This window comes from Globicephala melas, chromosome 13 (assembly GCF_963455315.2).
Source record: "Globicephala melas chromosome 13, mGloMel1.2, whole genome shotgun sequence".
Classification (NCBI taxonomy): Eukaryota; Metazoa; Chordata; class Mammalia; order Artiodactyla; family Delphinidae; genus Globicephala; species Globicephala melas.
This window is the reverse complement of record NC_083326.1, coordinates 54,809,145-54,831,334: the sequence shown is the minus strand read 5'-3', so window position 1 is coordinate 54,831,334 and position 22,190 is coordinate 54,809,145. Positions and strand designations below refer to the sequence as shown.

The window sequence follows — 22,190 nt, the reverse complement described above, 5'->3', positions numbered from 1 at the left end:
ACTGCGGAGCACAGGCTCCGGACGCACAGGCTCAGCGGCCATGGCTCACGGGCCCAGCTGCTCTGCGGCATGTGGGATCTTCCCGGACCGGGGTACGAACCCGTGTCCCCTGCATCAGCAGGCGGACTCCCAACCACTGCGCCACCAGGGAAGCCCTTTTTTCTTGATTTTTAAAGGTTGCTTTTAATAATAAGACTATAACACCTTTGTCTACTATATATGCAATTTTCCCCAGTTTGTCTTTTGCCCTTCCATTTTCTTCAAGGTACTTTAAAATTTTTATGTAAACTTAAAATAAATTAACTATAAAATGTTTTCTCACATGTGCCAGTACTTGTCTGTCAAAAAGCCCTTCTCTCCAAGGTGGGTGTTTCTATTTTAGATAGGCTGATCAGGGAAGTCCCTGAAGGTGTGACATTAAAGTATAGAACTGGAAGGAAAAGAATCAAGCCATGAACGTATCTGGGGCAAAACCATTGGAGATAAGGGAACATTAAAATAAAGTGTTCCTTTCAAGATTAAACTTTCTAATTTCTATTCAACTGTGCTAAGAACTTCCTGAACACAGCTGAAGAATGGTGGTACTATAAGTTTTCTTTGCCTGTGCCATTTTGGGAAATAGGTTTATTAGTTTCATAAGATGCCCTGAGTGATCTCCATTTTTATCTATACTCTGCAACAAATTATATTTGAAATTCACTTACGAAAAACCTATAGGATGGAGTTAACTTTTTGAACACTTCTTCAGGCAATGGTCTGTATAAGTTTTCTTCCTTATTTAAATCAATTTTGTTCACTTGCAATTTTCTAGAATTTAGTCCACTTTATTTGGACATGCTAAATGTATTTATAATATTATGAAAACCTAAGAAATCTCTATTTCTGAATGCATCCTTTGAGCCATTACTCCTATTGTATTTATTTTTGCCCAAAGACTGTCTTTACAAATTGTATATTCAATACAAGCGTTTTCTTTTTTTGCAATCCATTTGGTTGTACTTGTTTCTTGAGATGTATTTTTTCCCTCCTCTCATTTGAGTTGAATGGTTAATTTGTTTTTCTCATTTAATAATAAAAGCGTTAAGCCTGTAGGTTTACATTTGATCTCAGCTGTCTTCATGCCTGTTATGTATAATGTGTAATATTCTCATTCTTTTTAATATTTAAACTTTTTTTGACAAAATAGTTGTTTCTAAATATCCACTATTTGAGCTTACTTTGGGAGGAAAGGAATAAGTTATTTTTTAGTTCTGTTACTATCCTAAGTAAATTTTGCTTTTCGTAATTTGTAGTCTCATCGTAGCTGAGTAGCAAATTGATCAACGAATTTATGGCCATTTTTTGTGACATATTACCTTCTTACCTAAGAAGGTACTGGTATTACAACTTATTAGGTAGAAAATTCCTTGTTTTTTGACTAACGACCTGTCATGGATTAATGGTTTCTCATAACAATATTTCTGTCTCTGTATAATCAACAGTTTTAAGAAATTTGATTATGTAATTTATTGCATCAAGTTAATTAACTTTTGGTCCTCTAGTATGGAATATATCTGTTATCAAAACGAATCTATCTTTGTCCTTTTAGTGCCATTGCCTTGAAGTTAACTTTGACACTAATACTGTTACTTGTGATTTTGTCTATTCAATGTTTACATTTCTTCTTTGTTAATTCTTTAATTTTACACTGTATTGGTGTAGAAGGGAGTTTCTTATAAAAGATATAAAGCAGTGTCATGGAGAGAATAGCCTTCAGGTACAGCTGGCTCTGGGTTTGAGTTCTGTTCTATGGCTTACTGACCATGTGGCTTCTCATGTCATTTAAATTTCCACACTTCTCTCTTTACTCACTTTATTTAACTTTACTTCCTGGCACATGTTAAGCACTCGATAAATGGCAGCTATTTTTAATATATCCTAGCACTAGATTTTAAAAATCTGAATGTCTTTAAATGAAAGAACTTCATGTATTCACATGTTATTCAAGGTCTTATTTCTAATCATCTTATTTTACAACATGTAAATACTCATTTTTTCTTCTGTTTTATGCTTTAAATTTATTTGCTCTTATTTCATTATCTCATATCAAATACTATAATGCAAAACACGGTCTATGCAAAATTAGAAGACACTCTGCTTTTAATTGTGCTAGTAAGCAGGCAATTTTTGTGGTGGTAGTCTAGTTCAAAATTGCTTTTTCTCTGCAAACAATCCCATGATACACAAGGAAGAGTTTCCTCAAAGCTCTGTTCTATCTGATCCTTACTATGGCTGGCTGATTTCAGAGGGAACTTCTATCTCCTAGGAGGTGCGGGCTCTGAGTCATGTTAAGAGATGCCCTTCTAGGTGAAGATGCAAGGAGCTCACGCTGCTGAATGTCCCAGAGCCATCCTTGTTTTTGTCTTGGCTGTTTCCAATCTCCTTTGAATGTGTGATTTCCTCCACTTTCTTTCCAATACATTCCTGTTTCACTTAAAAGTGGTCAGGCCTGGGCTTCCCTGGTGGCGCAGTGGTTGACAGTCCGCCTGCCGATGCAGGGGACGCGGGTTCGTGCCCCGGTCCGGGAAGATCCCACATGCCGCGGAGCGGCTGGGCCCGTGAGCCATGGCTGCTGAGCCTGCGCGTCCGGAGCCTGTGCTCCGCAACGGGAGAGGCCACAACAGTGAGAAGTGGTCAGGCCTGGTTGCTATCGCTTAAAATCAAAAGTACCTTATACATATCCAGTAATTTTAAATTGTCTCATTTGATTTTTCAAACCGTTTGTCTAATATTTGAGTGCTTATTGTTGAATCATTAGTCTGTATGTGGAGTGTATCTTTGAAGATATTTATCAAGAAGAAAAAGTAACTGTTATATTTTTTAAGTCCTTGCATTATCTGTTAACTTTACATGTTTGACAAACCAACAGGGCACAGAAGTCTTTAATTATAATTTTTTCATCCCAAAGATCTATGGATAAGGCCTTACTGTTATACTGACAGTCAGATGCCCAGGTAAACTGGAAATTCTGTCAAAAATACCTGCGCATTTTTAAAGTTCCACAGGTAATTCCTTTTAGTTTGGGATCCACTGCCATAAACTGTAGTGCTGGAGTGATAAGGGTTGAGGGTTTTTTATGCTGATTCACTGCCTCTGACTAAATTGTTTTCTCTTATTTCTTATAAGTTTGTTTAGATGTTCACTTATTTTCTATAGAGAAGATTTTTTCATGCATTCACTGTCATCATTAACAGAAGTATGAAATTCTGTATTGTTTATAACTTAAACTTTCTGTATATTATGATGTTTTGACATCTTAAAAAGCCTTTCTGGCTGGCGAGAGATTGCCTCGCCTGGGACGAGCCAATTCTTAGAGACAGCTAAGCGTCTAGCATGCCTTTGATACACAAACTAACCAATCCAGAGCCAAGCTTCCTCTATCTGGCACCTGCACCCCAAGGAGTAACATTTCTCTGCCTTAATCATCTCAGAGCCAGGTACCAGGCAACTAGCTAGAAACCACGCCTAGAGCCCAAAGACCACTGAAATTATTCAAGCAGGTCAACCCTAAACTGTTGACCTTGTCATCCCTTTGCTGCAGAGACCCCAGTAAAGGCTGTGGCTGAAGTACTCTCCTTGCTCCTGTCTTCTGCCTGCTGACCACCCTGGTGTTCTTCCATATGGCCCCTGTGTGGCAGGCTGTGCCTCCTGTCCCTAGGACCTGTGAGTATAATAAACTTTGTTTTCCTGAGCCTCTCTTGTGTCTCCTCTTGCAGCTGCACCTGACTATCTCATAAAAGGAAATATGAGATATCCTACCATCTTTCTCAATTACTATTTTAAACATTGCTGGGGGCTGAAGTAATAACGCCAAACTGGATACTACCCAAATTCCTCAACAGCAGAATAATAAAGAAATAAATTGTGGTATACGTACACAGTGGGATACTAACCTGCAATTAAAATGAACTACAACTACATACACAGTGTTGAACAAAGCCAGACACACAAAAAAGCATGGATTGCATAATTCCATCTACATAAAGTACAAAAATGGGAAAAACTAATCTATGCTCTTTTAAGTCAAGAAAGTTGTTATCCTTTGGAGAGGGGGTCGGGCTGTGACTCGAAGAGCCCTGAGAAGCCTTCTGTGGGGCTGATAATATTCTATTTCTTAATACAGAAGCAGTGTTCATTTTGTGAAAAGCCTGTATATTTATGAAATGTGCACTTTTCTCTATGTATATTACACTTAAAAAAATTAACAACAAAATGTGGTGTATACAACACACAATAGAATATTATTCAGTCTTAAAAAGAAATTCTGACACATACTACAACACTGAAGCGCCTGGAGGACATTATGCTAAGTGACGTAAGCCAGTCACAGAAGGGCTAAGACTGATTCCACATACTTGAGGTGCCTACAGGAGTCAATGCACAGAGACAGAGACCTGGGCAGTTGCCAGGGGTGGGAAAAGATTTCTGAAGATTGGCAGCAGAAGAGTATGAATGTACTTAACACTAGTGAACTGTACATGTAAAAATAATTAAGATGATAAACTTTGTTGTATGTATTTTATTACAATTTACTATATATTTTTAAAGTTAACAAACTACTTTTTGCTGGAAAAGTAGATAACCAAGCATATTAGAACTATATAAAATTAAGAGCAAACAGGCTCTTAGATGATGGCCTGCAGGGGAACGTCCTGTGAAGTATAAGCACTTCAAAGCACAGACGTACAGATAATTATATCGGCCAACTAGAAACAAGGGGACACAGCCTGCAGAAGGGAAAATGGGGAAGGGAGGTCACATGTCACACACACTAAAAAAGATATATCTAGATAGTTACCAACTTTGAAATAAAAAGAAGTATTATGATTTGATGACATACTAGTTTCCTCAACAAGGAAATCTTTTATTTCAAGGTAAGAATGAAAATATGGGGCTTCCCTGGTGGCGCAGTAGTTGAGAGTCCGCCTGCCGATGCAGGGGACACGGGTTCGTGCCCCAGTCCGGGAAGATCGCGTACCAAAAAAAAAAAAAGAATGAAAATATGAAGGAAAACCTACTTCCTATATACGTATTTCAAAACTATTTGGTGTAAGAAAGCTGGAAGTACTGGACAAAAACATCTTATTCATATCTGTTACTGGTTACGTTTTGATGTTAGAGTCTTGATAAACAAGGTCCAAATAAAGGGTTAAAATCAAATGAGAAATTATTAAGTACTTATTTAACCTACCTATTTGTTCCCCTAAGATCAGGCACTGTTTTGGTACTGGAGCTCCAAAGACCATTCCCCGAAGTTTATCCATTGGAGGAGCTTTATTCTGAAGGCCCCCAAACTTTCCATTACTTCGAATGCGATCTCCATCTCTGGTCAGCAGTGTAGGACAGTATGTAATTTTAACAACCTATTGTAAGTAAATGGATATTAATTAGCGAGTCTATAAAACTTATTTCAACTGCTCTAAGAAAACAGAAATCACTTAAGGGTTCTGAGATAAGAAATGACATGATCATGGTAGTATTTTCACAAAATTAATTACCTAGTGATGTGTAAGATGACTAGGGGAAAAAACCAGAGGCAGGGAGATGATTTAGACTACCTCTCAAGTGTTAGCCTAAACTAGAATAGTGACAACACAAATGGCAAAAAGTGAAATTGATGACCTGATTGATGGCTTGACTGATAAGAGGAAGGAAGAGAGAGGGCCAAGCCAGAGACCTGTGTGCTTCTGAAACCCAAGGCAGTACCCAGCCTGTAGCACTAGCTCAGTTTCCTTCTGTTTGAAGTTTTCCAGATGACCAAAGGCTAGCAAAAAGGATATTATATTAGACTGAAGAGAATGCAAACTCAAAAGCAAAGGGACAAATCTTCAGAGGACAATACTATGAGTTCAGTTGTAGGAGGAAAAAGAGCTAGTGTGTTGAGAATTGGGGGAACTAGAATTATATAGTAAAACCTAAGTCGTGGAAAGGGAAGTAGAAAGTGTTAGTCAAGAACTAAATTCTTCAGAGAAGTCAGAGAATAAAAGAAAAACACTAGATTTAGTATTTTATGATCTTCAAGAATATTCTTTCAAATAAAGGTCTAGGATATACAAAAATAAAACGTTCAACTTCACTGGTAACCAGAAGTGGAACTGAAATAACTTTAAGTGGAATTCAAATGAGATATTTTCACTACTCAAAAATGTTAAAATACACACACACACACACACACACATACATACACACACACACCACAGAATGTTGGAGAAAGGGTCTTCTTGTACTAATCTGCTCTGGGACAGCCCTTCTCAAAGCAAATGTGACAAGTGTTTAAAACCTTAACAGTTAGGGACTTCCCTGGTGGCAGAGTGCTTAAGAGTCCGCCTGCCAATGCAGGGAACACGGGTTCGAGCCCTGGCCTGGGAAGATCCCACATGCCTCGGAGCAACTAAGTCCGTGCGCCACAACTACTGAGCCTGCAATCTAGAGCCTGAGAGACACAACTACTGAAGCCTGCGCGCCTAGAGTCTGTGCTCCCCAGCAAAGAGAGGCCACGTCAATGAGAAGCTCATGCACCACAACAAAGAGTAGCCCCCGTTCGCCACAACTAAAGAAAGCCCACGCACAGCAATGAAGACCCAACGCGGCCAAAAATAAATAAAATAAATATATTAAAAAAAAAAAAGCTTAACATTTTGCATGACCCAGCAATTCCACTTCTAAGAATATTCTGAAAAAAATCATCACAGATGTGAACAATGTGCACTGAAACATTGTTTTAATAATGAAAAATATGAAACTTGCACATTTCAATAAGTTACATAAATAAATTATGGCACACTCACATAATGAAACAATGCATACATTAAAAAAATGACTAAAGAATAATTTAATAACATGTAAAAACACCTAATCCAAACTAATACTGTGGATTAAGTAGTTTCTGAATTATAAAAGATTAAATAAAATATAATTTTTAAAAACGAAAAGCAATAGGACAGGTAATAAAAAATCATGACTAGTATTTATTCTTTTAATATAATTCCAAGGTAATTTACAGGTATTTTGCCGTCAAACTGGGTACTTTCTATAAAATTTAAATGCAACAGAATGTGTTATCTCAAGAAAATCTGTGGTGAATTCTTTGGTGAAATGAATCTTTTAGTAAAACAAACCACCACACCTTACTTTCTTAGTTCTGGTTTGGATTTGTATGTTTCCTAAAAGTGAACATTAAAAATACAGACTGAATTAATGTACTATTACCATATTGTTATTAAATTATATAATATATAGTAAATTAAATTATTCTTATTAAATTATCAAATTTCAGGCAATGTTTTTACAGATTTAGTACCATCTTAAATAACAAATACACTCAAATTTCTTGTCTATTTTCTTGTTAACACACTCACTGACAGTATGAGTTACAGGCCTCTGGCAGAAGGGACAGTTTTTCAATTCTCAAATGGCACGGAAGAAAGGGGAAATGACAAGTTGCTATTTAATGGGTACAGAGTTTCCGTTTTACAAAAAGAAGAGAGTTCTGCAGATTGGTTGTACAGCAATGTGAATGTAACACTACTGAACGGTGCACTTAAAAATGGTTTAGATGGTACATTTTGTTATATGTATTTTACTATAATTTACCATTAAAAGAAACTTCAGTCCTCACTAGACACTATATTAGGACAAAAAAGATCATGACAGCTTTTACAAATTCAGTGAGTGAACAACAGTGCTACAGTTCTGGGCAATACTTATTCACAACTGCTGTAAGGATTAGCAAGGGATGGAATCAACAAGGGGTTGAAGTAGTATAAATGGTATGAAGAATTTAGGAAGAGAAAATGATAACAAAGACTACTGAAACCTAACAAAATCACCAAGAGATGTCATAACAGCCTTTTCTTAGAAGAGCTTTAAAACAATATTTAATAGGTGGATTGACCTCACTAAAAACTTTGGAAGCAAAGAAATCAGTATGTGCTGTTCCAGGTGTCCCCAACCCCCAGGCAGCACAGCAGAAGGTGAGCAGCAGGCAAGTGAGCGAAGCTTCCTCTGCCGCTCCCCATCACTCGCATTGCCGCCTGCACCATCCCCTCCCTCCCACCCCATCCTTGGAAAAACTGTCTTCCACAAAACCGGTCCCTGATGCCAAAAAGGCTGGGGACTGCTGTGCTATACCAATTATGAGGAACAAATGCTGTCCTCGCTTTTGTCACATATGCTGTTACTTAAAAAAAAATTTTTTTTTTGATGTGGACCATTTTTAAAGTCTTTATTGAATTTGCTACAGTATTGCTTCTGTTTTTCGTGGGTTTTTTTTTTTGGCCATGAGGCATGTAGGATCTTAGCTCCCAGACCAGGGACTGAACCCACACCCCTGCATTGGAAGGTGAAATCTTTTTTTTTTTTTTTGGCTACATCAGGCAGGTGTTAGTTGTGGCACGAGGGCTTCTCTCTAGCTGTGGTGTGCGGGTTTCTCTCTGGTTGTGGCATGCGGGTTTTCTCTCTCTAGTTGTGGCACACAGGCTCCAGAGCATGTGGGCTCTGTAGTTTGCGGCACGCAGGCTCTCTAGTTGAGGCGTGCGGGCTTAGCTGCCCCGCAGCATGTGGGATCTTAGTTCCCCGACCAGGTATCGAACAAGCGTCCTCTGCATTGGAAGGCATATTCTTTACCACTGGACCAGGCAGTCCCTGAAAGGTGAAATCTTAACCACTGGACTGCCAGGGAAGTCCTTCCTACTTTTTTTTGAAGCTATGGATTGGTGTCTTTCATCAGTTCTTAAAAGTTTTCAGCCATTAGTTCTTCAGATATTACCTGTGATCCTTTTATCCTCCTCTTCTTGGCACTCTGATTAGATTTTTTTTTTTTTTTGCGGTACGTGGGCCTCTCACTGTTGTGGCCTCTCCTGTTGCGGAGCACAGGCTCCGGACGCGCAGGCTCAGCGGCCATGGCTCACAGGCCCAGCCGCTCCACGGCATGTGGGATCTTCCCGGACCAGGGCACGAACCCGTGTCCCTTGCATCAGCAGGTGGACTCTCAACCACTGCGCCACCAGGGAAGCCCGTACTGGATCATATTTTAAACTGACCTCTGTTTTCTCTTAAGTAACTGCATCCTTACTCACTTTCAGCTATAATAATTTGCAAGCTTATTGTGTTTACATACATGTTTATCACCTGCTATTTCCAAGTCCCTAACACCATATTTATTAAATTTAATACTTCTTCTGTATCAAAGAATTCAAAGACCTCTGGATTTCAGATCCAAAGAGACCATTCCTCTACTGAAATTTTATTCTATTTCTATTTTATTATTTTATTCAATCTTTACAGCAGCCCTCTGAAAGGTGTTTCTTCACAGTGGATTGCCTTTCTTTTCTCATTAAGTAAAACTTAGAAGTAATATAGAAGGGATAATCTTTCTTAATATATACAACAGTATACAATATATTCTCCCATCTTGTTTAAATTACATAAGCTTATTTTTAAAAGGGCATCACCTTATATATTATCATTTGGCAACTTTTCAACAAAACAATATATTTTGTACGTCTTCCTTGTTAGGACATATCTATCTGCTTTATGTCTTTTTAACAGCTACATACTACTCTACTGTATAAATTACTGTAGTAGAGTTGTGCAATCCCAACTGATGGACTTCACACTGCTTCCAAAGTGTCTTAAAAATTCTTAAATATTCTAATGAATATTCTTTTTTTTAAACATCTTTATTGGAATATAATTGCTTTACATCTAATGAATATCCTTGTACATATCTTTATATACTTGTGGGAGCATGTCTGTAAGATAAATTATTTTAATACGTTGTGATGGTACAAAGATGGCGGCAACTTCTTTGCCCCTCCCATGGAGAGGAAAGAGTCTATTTCAAACTCCCCACTCTCCGATGTGGGTCTGGGCTGGCCAGATTCTGAACTGACTGCTGGGACTTAAGAGACCTGCAACTTCTGCCATCACTGCTCTGACTTCCCTTCTTAGGTCCCAGATTCCATTTGAAAAAGCCCCCAGCAGCCACAAGGAGAGAACGGTTTGCATAGAGATATCTAAGTCTGCCAGCCTACCAAGTGCCGAACCAGTAGCCAGTATCAACTAGCCAGTACAGGTGGGAGATAAACTAAGTAGGAACTAATTCATTTTCAAAAATAATTTCAAGGAAATATTTCCAACCCAGAACTTGCTGGGTTGGACTGTTTTTCCTCCCCAGCCTGTTCAGCTAACAAAAGATTCTTGAAAAAGAAACGGAAAGCCTCAGGGTTAAGATCAAATCCAGGGTACAGCCAGTAAAATGTGGCCTCAAAGTCAAAAATCAAGTGAAGGATGCCCCTATGTTGAGACCTCAGAAGGATTTAAGGCACTACTTTCCAGATCCTCTTAGCTAGAAAAAGGTTTCTAAAAGCCTTCATGGCATTATCTCACACACCCGTTGAGTGGGGGTGAGAACAATGACCCCAGCAGACAGCACCAGCTGAGCCTCTGGCCAACTCCAGCTGAATCCCAGATGGCTACCAGCATCAACTGCCAGCTACCTGAGTGAGGCATTTTGGAGCTTTCACCATCTCAGTGCAACTAGCTAACACTACTGGGAGAAACCCACAGAAAAATGAGTACTAATATGTTGTTACTGTTTAAAGCCACTAACTTCTGAAGTGCTTGTTATGTAGCAATAGATAACGGAAACACTTATATTGCCAAACTGCTCTCCAAAAGTATTATGGGTCGAATTGTGTCCCTCAAAATTCCTATGTTGATGTCCTAACCCCCAGTTCCTCAAAAATGTGACCTTATTTGAAGACTGGGTCTCTATAGAGGTAATCAAGTTAAAATGAGGTCATAACAGTGGGCTCTAAGCCAATGAGTAGTTTCCTTATACAAAAGGGAAATTTGGACACAGATATGTATAGCTGCGAACAGACACAGGGAGAAGATGACCATCTATCTACAAACCAAGGAGAAAGGCATGGAACAGACCCTCCCCTCATAAGCCCTGGAAAGAACTGACCCTTCTCACACCTTGAATTTCGGTTTTAAGCCTGCAGAACTGTGAGACAATACATTTCTACTGTTTAAGCTACCCAGTCTGTGGTGCTTTGTTACAGCAGCCCTAACAACTAATAAACAAGGGCTACGTCAAATTACATTTCCAACAACATTATCTGAGTGTACTCTTTTTCAATACCACCATCAATAACAGATACTGATTTTGAGTCTTAGGACAATTTCATAAACATCTCATTTTAATTTGCATCTTGGCAAATTCATTCCTATATTTTGCCCAATTTTATGCTGCTTATCAATCTGTAGGATTTAAATTGGTTTTGACAAGGTTACTTAGTCATTTGCACATGTAACCTAAAATAAAATTATTTCTATACAGAGCTATGTATTAAATTTTTAAAGTACACATTACAATTGGAGCGACAAATTAAAAAATAATTCAAATACATACCTCTTTTCTATAATGATTAGCAGCATCCAAATTATCCAAAATAATGGTGTCTCCTAACAGCATACCAAACACTAAAAAATTCAATTAACAAATTATTAAAATTATGACATCTTTTTTGGTCATATTAAAATATTAACACAAACTTCTGGTGGTGAGCATGCTGTTGTGTACTCAGAAACTGAAATATAATGATTGTGCACATGAAACTTCTATTTTTAAAAAACTGAGATATTTTAAAAAATCTTAACATATATTACAAAGTTTTATTAGAAATAATGCTAATAACATAAGAATTTTATTCAATATTTTCCTCTAACAGGAAAAATGAGAGAAGTAAATATTAATAAAACTATCACTTATAAACTAAATAAGAACATAATTTTCCATAGTCAGTAATTTATGTATCTGGATCACAAATGTTAACATCTGTATAAAAAAAGCCATCATAATTTCCTTTACCTGTTTCACAATGTTCTACGTTATCTGGAAATGTTAACAAATCTCGGGCAAAGACAGGATCTCCAATGGGTTTAAAATACAATTTTCCATTTCGGTAATGAGGCAGAGGTCTGAATTTTAAAAAAATTTAAACAAACCATGTAACTTTTAATCAAAAAGTATATATATACTATGAAAAACATATGAATATACTGATTATTTTTGTGATCATTTAATCAACTCCCTATGCAAGGTAATACTGCTAAATTATTAACCGTTATGCCTTTAGAAATGAAAACGATATTTACCGTATAAAAAATCTTAGTTTTATCTGTACTGCTATTGTCAATTAGTTTGTAAAATCAATATAAACTAACCTTTGTTTAGTTTGACAAGGAAAGGAGAGAAGCAGCCTCTCAAGCTGGCCCTAAACGAGGATGCCAATGATATGACTGTCTCATGTGGAGAGTGGCCCTAGAATAGACGGGGGGAAGGGGCAAGGCCCAAGACTGAGCATACGAGAGGGAAACAGCCCAGTACTCTGGCCACCTATCCTCTGACACACTGTACAGAATGAGCAACTGAAGTCCAGGGATAACAAGGAGATTCAAGAGATGGAGGCTGAGTGGGGTGTCAGGGCTTTCCCCTTCCACATACGGTAGCTTTTCCCAAATCTTGTAGGTAGGAATAGAGGTTGGGGTGGCTTTAAGAGCTAGTTAACTCAATCCCAATAACAGGCACAATACCAGAAAGAGAGAATAACTAGCTTTTAGAGCAAGCATTAGCCTTAAATACCAGATTCATACTTTCCCTAAATCAAGAATTCTTAACTTGGTCCTCAGGGATTATGAAAAAAAAGAGAGAACCTCCTGGAGGTAAAATTACTTTTACAAAAATTATTACCCTTATAAACACAGTCATTATGATTTGATAGGATTTCCCATGTTGTTTAAAATGGGTGCTGACTGGTAGCAGAGTAGGAGATTTTAGAAGCAGATAGATTTGAGTTCAAATTCCAGCTGTTTCCTGAATATATTTTTAGATTACAAAGTGAAATAAAATGTTAGTTTAATGACACAGTAAGCTCTTAACATTAGTTTCCGTTCTCCTTCAAGTCCCCATACCTACCCAACTGTACACCTTGCAAACTTGTTTAGGAATCTGAGAAAATTATTGGTCAACACTCTGTTATACATTTTAACATTTTTGTTTTGTTACCACCATTTTGTTTTAGTCTTTTAAGGTAGATTTTTAAAAATAGCCAAAAATTAGAGAACATATAAAATATTTTAAATTTTAGATTAAAAATGCCTAATTGGTTTGCACACTTATTTCCTAAAAACATACTTTGAAAAGTAAATGGGAAAACACTTAAAGAAACCAGATTTATATTAAAACAAAGATGTAACCTCCTTAAAAAAAAAAAAAAGGTGTAACATCCTAAGTAGATGGTCTCTTATATTTCAACTTAGCTAATGGCAGTTCCAATAGAGAAACCTTCTCTACCTAAATGATGGCTGCTTATTTTCACACGACATAAATAGGACAAAAGACATGTATCTATACTCTTACTCCAAATAAAGGTGTTCCATATTCTGTTAAGAATAATGACATCTTACCATCCTTCCTGTTGCAAAGGCCAAAAATTCGCTTTGGGTTTGTGTGTTTGTATGTGTCTCTCTCATACATACAAATAACATTTAATTGGCAAATTAAACTTGGCCAGCATATATGATCAAATACACTGCAATACTGATCTTAACGAAGATCATATTTGTGATGAAGACAAAAATAATGCACATACTTTGAGTCACTTCTCTGTTTAAGCATCTTTTAGAGAAATTTTAAAATTCGGTGATTTGATAAAAAATAGAAAAGAGATTTCTGAAAAAAATCATTACTTTCACTTTTTTCTAACCTTTTCCAATCTGGAAGAGTCTTCTTATAAATAGAATCAAGGGGCAACACCTGCTGACGACCTTGGGTTTCATCATAGATACGACGTGCAGCATCAGTGGTCAGGGTGACCACACAGTCCATGTCACTTGCCAGATGCCAAGAAATAACCATTGCGGCTCTATCATCTTCAATTTGTGCCAGGTGCGCAATCTATAACCCATTTTAAAAATCAAGTAAAAAAGTTTTAAATATATATAAATTTGACATTAAATATTTTAAAAGCCCAAGTCTAAAGCAAAAACACTTTTTTTGAAACACTCACATAAATTAACAAAAAAATCTCAAACTGTAAAAGCTTACTGGCTTAAACATATTAAACTGTCTCTTCTGCTATTAAATTTTAAAAAACTGTTCCCCAGATTAAACTACAGTAAGTTTTGCAAGTAACCAAATAAAAATACTTGGAATATTATCAGCTAGGTGATGTACTTTTCCCCCCACATTTAATATCTCTACTATTGGGGTGTGTCAACTGATAAAGTAATCATAAAATACACTTAAACCTAAATATAGTTATATACTATACCCTTCTAAGCAGATCTTTTACTCAGATGACTTTTCAGAAAACAAATCTAAACATCACAGATAAGAATCATTTCTTCTGCTTATATAAACACTTTAGAGCTTAGAATTAACAGTCACTCTCCTATTTACAAATACAGTTGACCCTTGAACAACGTCGTTAGGGCCACTGACCCTCCAAGCAGTCGAAAATCTGCATATAACTTCACAGTCGGTCCTCCATACCCACAGTTTCACATCTGAGGATTCAACCATTAGGCAGTACTGTAGTCGGTATTCAGTTTTAAAAAAAAGCTGTGTATAAGTGGACCCTCACAGTTCAAACCCATGTTGTTTAAGGGTCAACTGTATAGCAAGTCCATCAGTATCCATAGGGGACTGGTTCCAGGAACCCCCTCAGATACTAAAATCTGTGGATACTTAAACCCTTTATATAAAATGTCATAGTATCTGCATATACCATCTTGTACACTTTAAATAATTTCTAGATTACTTATAATACCTAATACAATGTAAACGTTATGTAAATAGTTGCCAACATATGACAAACTCAAGTTTTAGTTTTTGGAACTTTCTGGAATTTTTCCCCAAATAGTTTCCATCTGCAGTTGGTTGTATCTGAGGATGCAGAACCTGTGGATACAGAGGACCCACTGTATTTTAGTCACAAGCTTGCTCAAAGTCCAACAAGGTTGAAATTTTGTGGCAGATTTCTAAACCTCATTTATTGCACTGATATGGTCACATCTACCCTTTATTCTTACCTGATCTGGTAGCAAAAACCTGCCCTAGCAATGAGAACATCACAATGTCTACTCTTGTACAGCAGTCCCCCCTTATCTGTGGTTCCTCCTTCCCCAGTTTCAGTTACCCACAGTCAATGGCAGTCTGAAAATATTAAATGAAAATTTCAGAAATAAACAATTCATAGGTTTTAAACTGCACACCATCTCAGTAGTGTGATGAAATCCCACTCTATCCTGCCTGGGATCCCCAAATATCGATATCGTCATGGCTCCATGATCTAGGATCACCCAAAGCAGATAGAAAACAAGATAATAAAATGTAATGCCTCTTAAAAGGCTTAAACACAAACCTTTCCTAAAACATCTCCACTGCCTTTAGTATAGTTTGGAAGAGTACATGATCTTCTGGGTTTTTTCTTTAGTTCTTCCTGTTCTGACATCTTATTCTTCAAAAGTGCTTCAATGTGTGGCATCTGTAATTTAAAAAGAAAAATTAACTGCAAGGCCAATTACAGTTACTCTTGTACCAGGCAGAGAAAATAGCAGAGAAAAACCAACAATTTAGACAACACGAGAACATAGTTACAACTCAAGAACATAAAAGTTACTAAGCAGCTAGCTATTCCTTTCTTATAAGAACATGATCATAGTAATGTGAAGAGTCAACCTCACTGATTCTTTTTTTTCTTAGTTAAGAAATATATAACGTATAATAGGACTTATGAGTTATACACATAAAGAATGTAAGCTTTAAAAAAATCTATTGTCTTTTGTTACTTTCTCTCATTTTCTTTGCCACCACATATACTGATTATCACTTAGGTCTCTTCAACACAAGTTCTCAAGTTGGTGTATTATTAATTTAATTTACTGGTGTCATTAGATTAGAAACACAAACTGCAATTTCTTTGAAAAGAGCACTCCGTCATTGTTAGCCCATTTTAATGTCTAGTGAGTGACTAGATTATAATCCACATATGGCTTAGTACCCCAAAACAACAGTGTACATAACATTCCTAATAAAGTATGAATGGTAAAAAAAAAAATTATACGTTAGAATTTAATTAAAAAGAAAAAACTTTCACATATACTTGGAAACTGTACCTGTTGTGTTGTAGGAATGTCAATATTGTGTGTTTTTAGTTCATTTCGCAACTGGGCCTCTTTTAATTTTGCTTCTTCAACTTGGCCTAAAATTAAAAACAAACAAACAAAAACTATCAATTTGTGATAGCCCCCAAAATATAGTTTTTGAAGAATGTTTTCAATCCCTTGTTTTTTTCCTTTTAATGACTGATGCTAAAATGAAAAATGAAGAGTATTATAGAAATTTTAAATTAAACTAAAATCTAAAATTAAAGTTCATTTCTAATAAGGGAGAAATGAGCTAAGGCAGCTAAGGGAGGTATTATGATATGTTTGTTGCAAACCACAAGTAATCTTGGAAAAGCTATTTAATTCTAATCCACATGACTATACATAATTTATACATAATTGCATAAGGTTATTCTAAGAAACAAATAGGACTTTTTAAAAACAAAATTTCAGTGCTACAAATTGTGTATTATTTCATTACTCTACTTAGTTCCTATTATCCTCTAAATATCCTTGACCTGTGGAAAAATCCGACAAATAGAGCACAACTCAGCAAATGCCTTGTCTTAAACAGTATACAAACATTATTAAAAACTGTAGCAAATGTTCCATGTATTTATTAAAAAATAAATTACATATTTCTCTGCTGTAGATATATTTTTTGCTGCAGATATTTTTAAATTGAACTACACACAGTCGCATGGCTCAAACTAAAACTTAAATTACATATCACTCTTTCAGTGATATTGTCATCCAATGTCTTTTGCCAAATGCTAGAGCTAGATAAAAACCTTATTACTGTTATGTCAAAACCTTTAAATTTCTATAGATTCAGATTTCTAGTAAAAGTTTCAAATTTTTGTAGGTACACAAGATATACACTTACTTAAAATGCAGGAATACTTCACCTTAAGAAGATCGAATGATGAGTAATATAAACCATCACTACCACCTTTCTGCCGTGTCCTGCAGTTTACTTCTAAGTTCAGGAAATTAGACAATGTTTGTGTCTCATGGCCTCAACCTTCTACCTCACTATTCCCCAAAGCATCATTTGAACACAAAATGACTTACACTTCATCTCATCAAGAAGCTGTTTGCTGGCATCAAATAAACTTCTATACATTATAATAGACTTAGATAATTGGTCCTTTTCTTTTGTAAGTGCTGCCATTTGTTGCTGCTTCTTAACATCTAAGAAAAAATATTCAGACAATTTATTTCAATTTTTAAATTGTGACTTTTCCGAAATGTCATAACATGATTAGATAACTAGTAAGCACCATGTTAATGGAGAGCAAAACAAAGTTATATAAAGTACCACAAACGTACGAGTTTATCCTCTATTTTCCCAGAAACTTACCATTGTAAAACATAAATGGTAGGATATATGATTCTAATGTTCTTGATAAACCTGGTAGCCGAGGCTCAAACACAATAAAATACTCAGTGCTATCCCTTCCAGGACTATTTTCTGCCAGAACTAGACTCTGTATAAAGAAAAAAACAGCAAGGAAAAACGAGATTTAAAAAGGTATTTGTAAATGTATAAATGTTATATATCTCATTGTAGTCTGTTTTCAAGTAAGTGGTAAATTTTAAAGGCAAAAGGCAAAATTGACTGACCTGTGAGATTCATTAAGCATTCATTAAAACATCAGCAGCACCATCCAACACATAGAACTCTTTACCTTTTGTTATTGGTTTGAAAGTCAAATTATCTTATCAATAAATAACTTATGCAAAAATTATATACAATGGAAAACTATAAGAAAAAGTATCTTTCCAGGCCAGAAATATCAATGGCCACTTATATCCTGACTAGAAATATCTTCCTGATTCCAACCTTTAAGTTCAAGCAGTGTGAAACAGCTGACGGTATGAGTTATAAAAATAATCACAAAGAAATGCACAAAGCCCAATGCTGAGTTTAAGTTACAGCTGTTACCATGGAAGTAGACCCACCAGTCCCAGGTGACCAAACAAAAGGTCCTGAAAAGCTCTAAAGATGTTTTTTGTCTTTTTTAATGTATTTTCTTCATTAATGAGCACACACACGTGCGCACGCACACACACACACACACACACTTCTGATATACTTTGAGACCATAACATATAACTAGTAAATAATGCAATATAAATATTTATATCCTAAATAACTTTTTCAGTCTTACAAGGAAACAATAGGTACTAGTTGTTTTGTTTTTTTAGACCACAATAAAATCCAGATATAAAATTTTAAAAAATCTAAATTGATAGAACACTGTAAAACAATCCACGAAATAAGAAAATTATAAGTCCATCATTAAACCAATCCCCAATCCCACCACTTAGTTTCTGAAAACTGTTTTCAATGTATTTACATGAATATAAACACAAAAATAAAACTGCTTGCACTTTAAAAATAACACACTTTATACCGTAGCAATTTGCTTTCAGCACTCATTTTGATCTATCAATTCAAGTGAATGTTTAAATACCAATTTTTTACATTTATGCATAATATAGATACAATACACTATAATATCCTTTCACTGGGTGATGAACATTTCATTTAAAGATTTTTAGCTATTATTTATAATACAGCAAAGAAAGTAGCTTTCAGTACTTCTTGGTGTATTCTCCAGAATAGAGAAATATAATGACTTTTTCCCCCATAAATTTTTGGGGTTTTTTTTGCGGTACGCGGGCCTCTCACTGCCGTGGCCTCTCCCGTTGCAGAGCACAGGCTCCGGACGCGCAGGCTCCGCGGCCATGGCTCACGGGCCCAGCCGCTCTGCAGCATGTGGGATCCTCCCGGACCGGGGCACAAACCCGTGTCCCCTGCATCGGTAGGCGGACTCTCAACCACTGTGCCACCAGGGAAGCCCTCCCCCATAAATTTATCTATCTATCTATCTATATATGGCTGTGTTGGTTCTTCATTGCTGTGTACGGGCTTTCTCTAGTTGAAGTGAGTGGGGACTACTCTTCTTTGCGGTGCGTGGGCTTCTCATCGCGGTGGCTTCTCTTGTTGCAGAGCACGGGCTCTAGGCGCGTGGGCTTCAGTAGTTGTGGCACACGTGCTCAGTAGTTGTGGCTCCTGGGGGTCTAGAGTGCAGGCTCAGTAGCTGTGGTGCACGGGCTTAGTTGCTCGGCAGTATGTGGGATCTTCCCAGACCAGGGATCGAACCTGTGTCCCCTGCATTGGCAGGTGGATTCTTAACTACTGAACCACCAGGGAAGTCCCTATAGTGACTTATTAAAAGTTTAATAGGTAGTATCAAATTTCCCTTCAAAAAGGCTACATCAATTTATCCTCTCACCATCAGTGTATAAGAATATCCAGTTCCCCTGATGTGTCTGGCCAACACTTACTATTTTTTTTTGTTGTTGTTGTTGTTTTTAACATCTTTATTGGAGTATAATTGCTTTACAAGGTGTGTTAGTTTCTGCTGTATAACAAAGTGAATCAACTATACATAAACATATATCCCCATATCTCCTCCCTCTTGCGTTTCCCTCCCACCCTCCCTATCCCACCCCTCTAGGTGGTCACAAAGCACCGAGCTGATCTCCCTGTGCTATGTGGCCGCTTCCCACTGGCTATCTATTTTACGTTTGGTAGTGTATATATGTCCATGCCACTCTCTCACTTTGTCCCAGCTTACCCTTCCCCCTCCCCGTATCCTCAAGTCTATTCTCTAGTAGGTCTGTGTCTTTATTCCCGTCTCCTAGGTTCTTCACGACCATTTTTTTTTTAATTTTTAGAGTCCATATATATGTTAGCATACGGTATTTGGTTTTCTCTTGCCCTTTATTATTTTTTCATCTAAGGAATCCAAGTTTTGAAAGAATTCTAAAAAGTGGTATTTCTCAAGGAGTTTTAAACAATCAAAGCTTCTTCTGATTGTGTGGTATAACTAGCCAGTGTTACTCAGCACAAAAGCTGAGCCTTTAGTTAGCCTACGCAGCCGCTGGGCTTTTGTAAATAAGGAAGATTGGTCCCAGGTCCCCATGATTACCTTGTGGATCCATAGGGGCCTGGAGGCCCTGGGTTGTAAATCAAAGACCTATTTGTTCAGCTGATAGAGATAGGACAGCAAGGTGAAGAAACTGCAACTAGAGCCTACTTGTATTGAGAAAGTTCAGCCATCACTCAGTCATACAGAGCTGATGTTTATTATGTTTATTCACAATTTGATTATGCTCAGTGGATAGCACATCTCCAGGAACCTCCCGGAGCCTGGGGATCTGAGCTATGGTCACAGACCATGCAGGACGCTTCACTGGGGTTGGGAGGCTGAGGGCTTTCCCTGGGCCCATCTGCTGATAGGGAAGAGGAGAGGCTGCGAGCATCACCATTTCTTAAGTTAGGGCTTTCTCCTTTCTATACTTCTCCACGCCCTATTAGTCGTCGTCATCATCATCCTCTGGAACAAAAATATCATGCTCCTCAACTAGAGCAGCGAAGTTCTTGCTAATTAGCGTCCCGACATAGAGAAAGGGGATCACAATGGAGAACACACGGAGAGGGCCGAAGGACATTTTCACCGGTTTGGGCAAAATGGCGCCGCTGCGAGTAACGATGACTGACCTCAATGGTACCAGACTCCGAATTAGCCGCCCCGTCCGGCGGAGACATCGCCACCTTTCCCCAGACTCAGCCCGCTCCGGAAAGCCCCAGATCCGACATGTGCCAACGCCAGCCAGCGACCCGCTCCGGACGCCATCTCCCAGCTCCTCCCCTCGTCTGGGCACCTGCACCCCACCACCCGGCCCCCTGCCGCCCTCGGGAAGCCAACACTCACTATTAATCAAGTACTTCTTTCTTCTAAAATGATGTATTAAAAACAACCAGTCATCATTGTTTTAACTAGCATTTCCCTGATTAGTACTGAGGTCATGCTTCCTGTTTATTAGTCATTTATACCTTCTCGTCCATTAACTACCTGCTTCTGTTCTTTGGTCATTTATTTTTCTACTAGATTGTCTTTTTTCTCATTGATTTGCAGGAAGTTCTTTAGCATGTTTTAAAAATATGTTCAATATACTGTACTAATATATTGTTATACCAATATATTAATATTATTAATCCTCTATTTATATATATAAATATAAAATCTTTTCCTTTATGTCCTGTTTAAGGAGGCCTTTCCTATCTCAAAGTTTTATAGTTTGTAATCTGTGATGTACAGTTTACCAAGATACATGGAATAACAGAACTGAAGAGAACTGAGGAGTCCAAAACTGCATCCATACACAAATGGCAATTTGGAATATGAGAAAAGGATAAATATATAGCAGAATAAAACTCAGACACCTCTTTCAGAAATTCCCAGATCAAGTAGGCAAATAATATAAAGAATTTGAATAACACAATTAACAAACTTGAATAATTATAAATTTAGATTAAAACTTTAAAGAAAGCAGTACAAGTTCTTTTTAAGCAAACAGGGAACATTTACAAATGATTGTGTTTTATACCAGTGTTTCCCAAACATCCCTAATGATAAGAATCACCTGCAGAAACCAGATTCCTCAGCCCTGCCCCAGGCCTACTTAATTAATATATGGGTCAGGAGCCAAGTAGGACCTGAGAGATTTCTGCTTATTCAGTGTGATATTAGGAACCTCTAGTGGAAATTCATATGCATGACATGAAGCTGAGATTCCATATGCAGCTGTGGGGCAAGCCTCAGAAATGTGTACAGCAGGGTAAGTAATTTCAAATGCCCGTGGCGGGGGCAAGGAAATAGGACAGAAGTAACCAGGATATAGGTAGTGGGCTCCGTGTGTTCCTCCAATACAAACCGACTCTGATACTCAACATGTCTTCCCCACCCTTCTTTGTTTTTCAACCTCTGGTTTTCATTACCTAATTTTTGTTAGGGTACAAGAAAATTTCACTTTACCATCCACTATAAAAATAAGAGAACAAGTGTAAATATAAGTAGCAACTGACACTTGCTCTCAATGTCAAGAGATGAAAA

At 37.3% G+C, this 22,190-nt stretch overlaps 1 protein-coding gene and 1 pseudogene across 1 annotated transcript in view; both read right to left on the bottom strand.

Annotated features, from left to right (window-relative positions):
- The window catches only part of SMCHD1 (structural maintenance of chromosomes flexible hinge domain containing 1), a 128,751-nt gene that overhangs the window by 12,045 nt on the left and 94,516 nt on the right, over positions 1-22,190 (bottom strand). Inside the window, exons 38-45 of the mRNA XM_030836690.2 lie at positions 17,582-17,708; positions 17,293-17,412; positions 16,228-16,313; positions 15,474-15,596; positions 13,815-14,005; positions 11,918-12,027; positions 11,459-11,529; positions 5,231-5,402 (exon numbers count right to left, since the gene is read on the bottom strand). Of these exons, the coding sequence (XP_030692550.1) occupies positions 5,231-5,402; positions 11,459-11,529; positions 11,918-12,027; positions 13,815-14,005; positions 15,474-15,596; positions 16,228-16,313; positions 17,293-17,412; positions 17,582-17,708 (1,000 nt within the window). The remainder of the gene's footprint in view (positions 1-5,230; positions 5,403-11,458; positions 11,530-11,917; positions 12,028-13,814; positions 14,006-15,473; positions 15,597-16,227; positions 16,314-17,292; positions 17,413-17,581; positions 17,709-22,190) is intronic.
- LOC115842081 (essential MCU regulator, mitochondrial pseudogene) lies at positions 20,385-20,931 on the bottom strand (annotated as a pseudogene).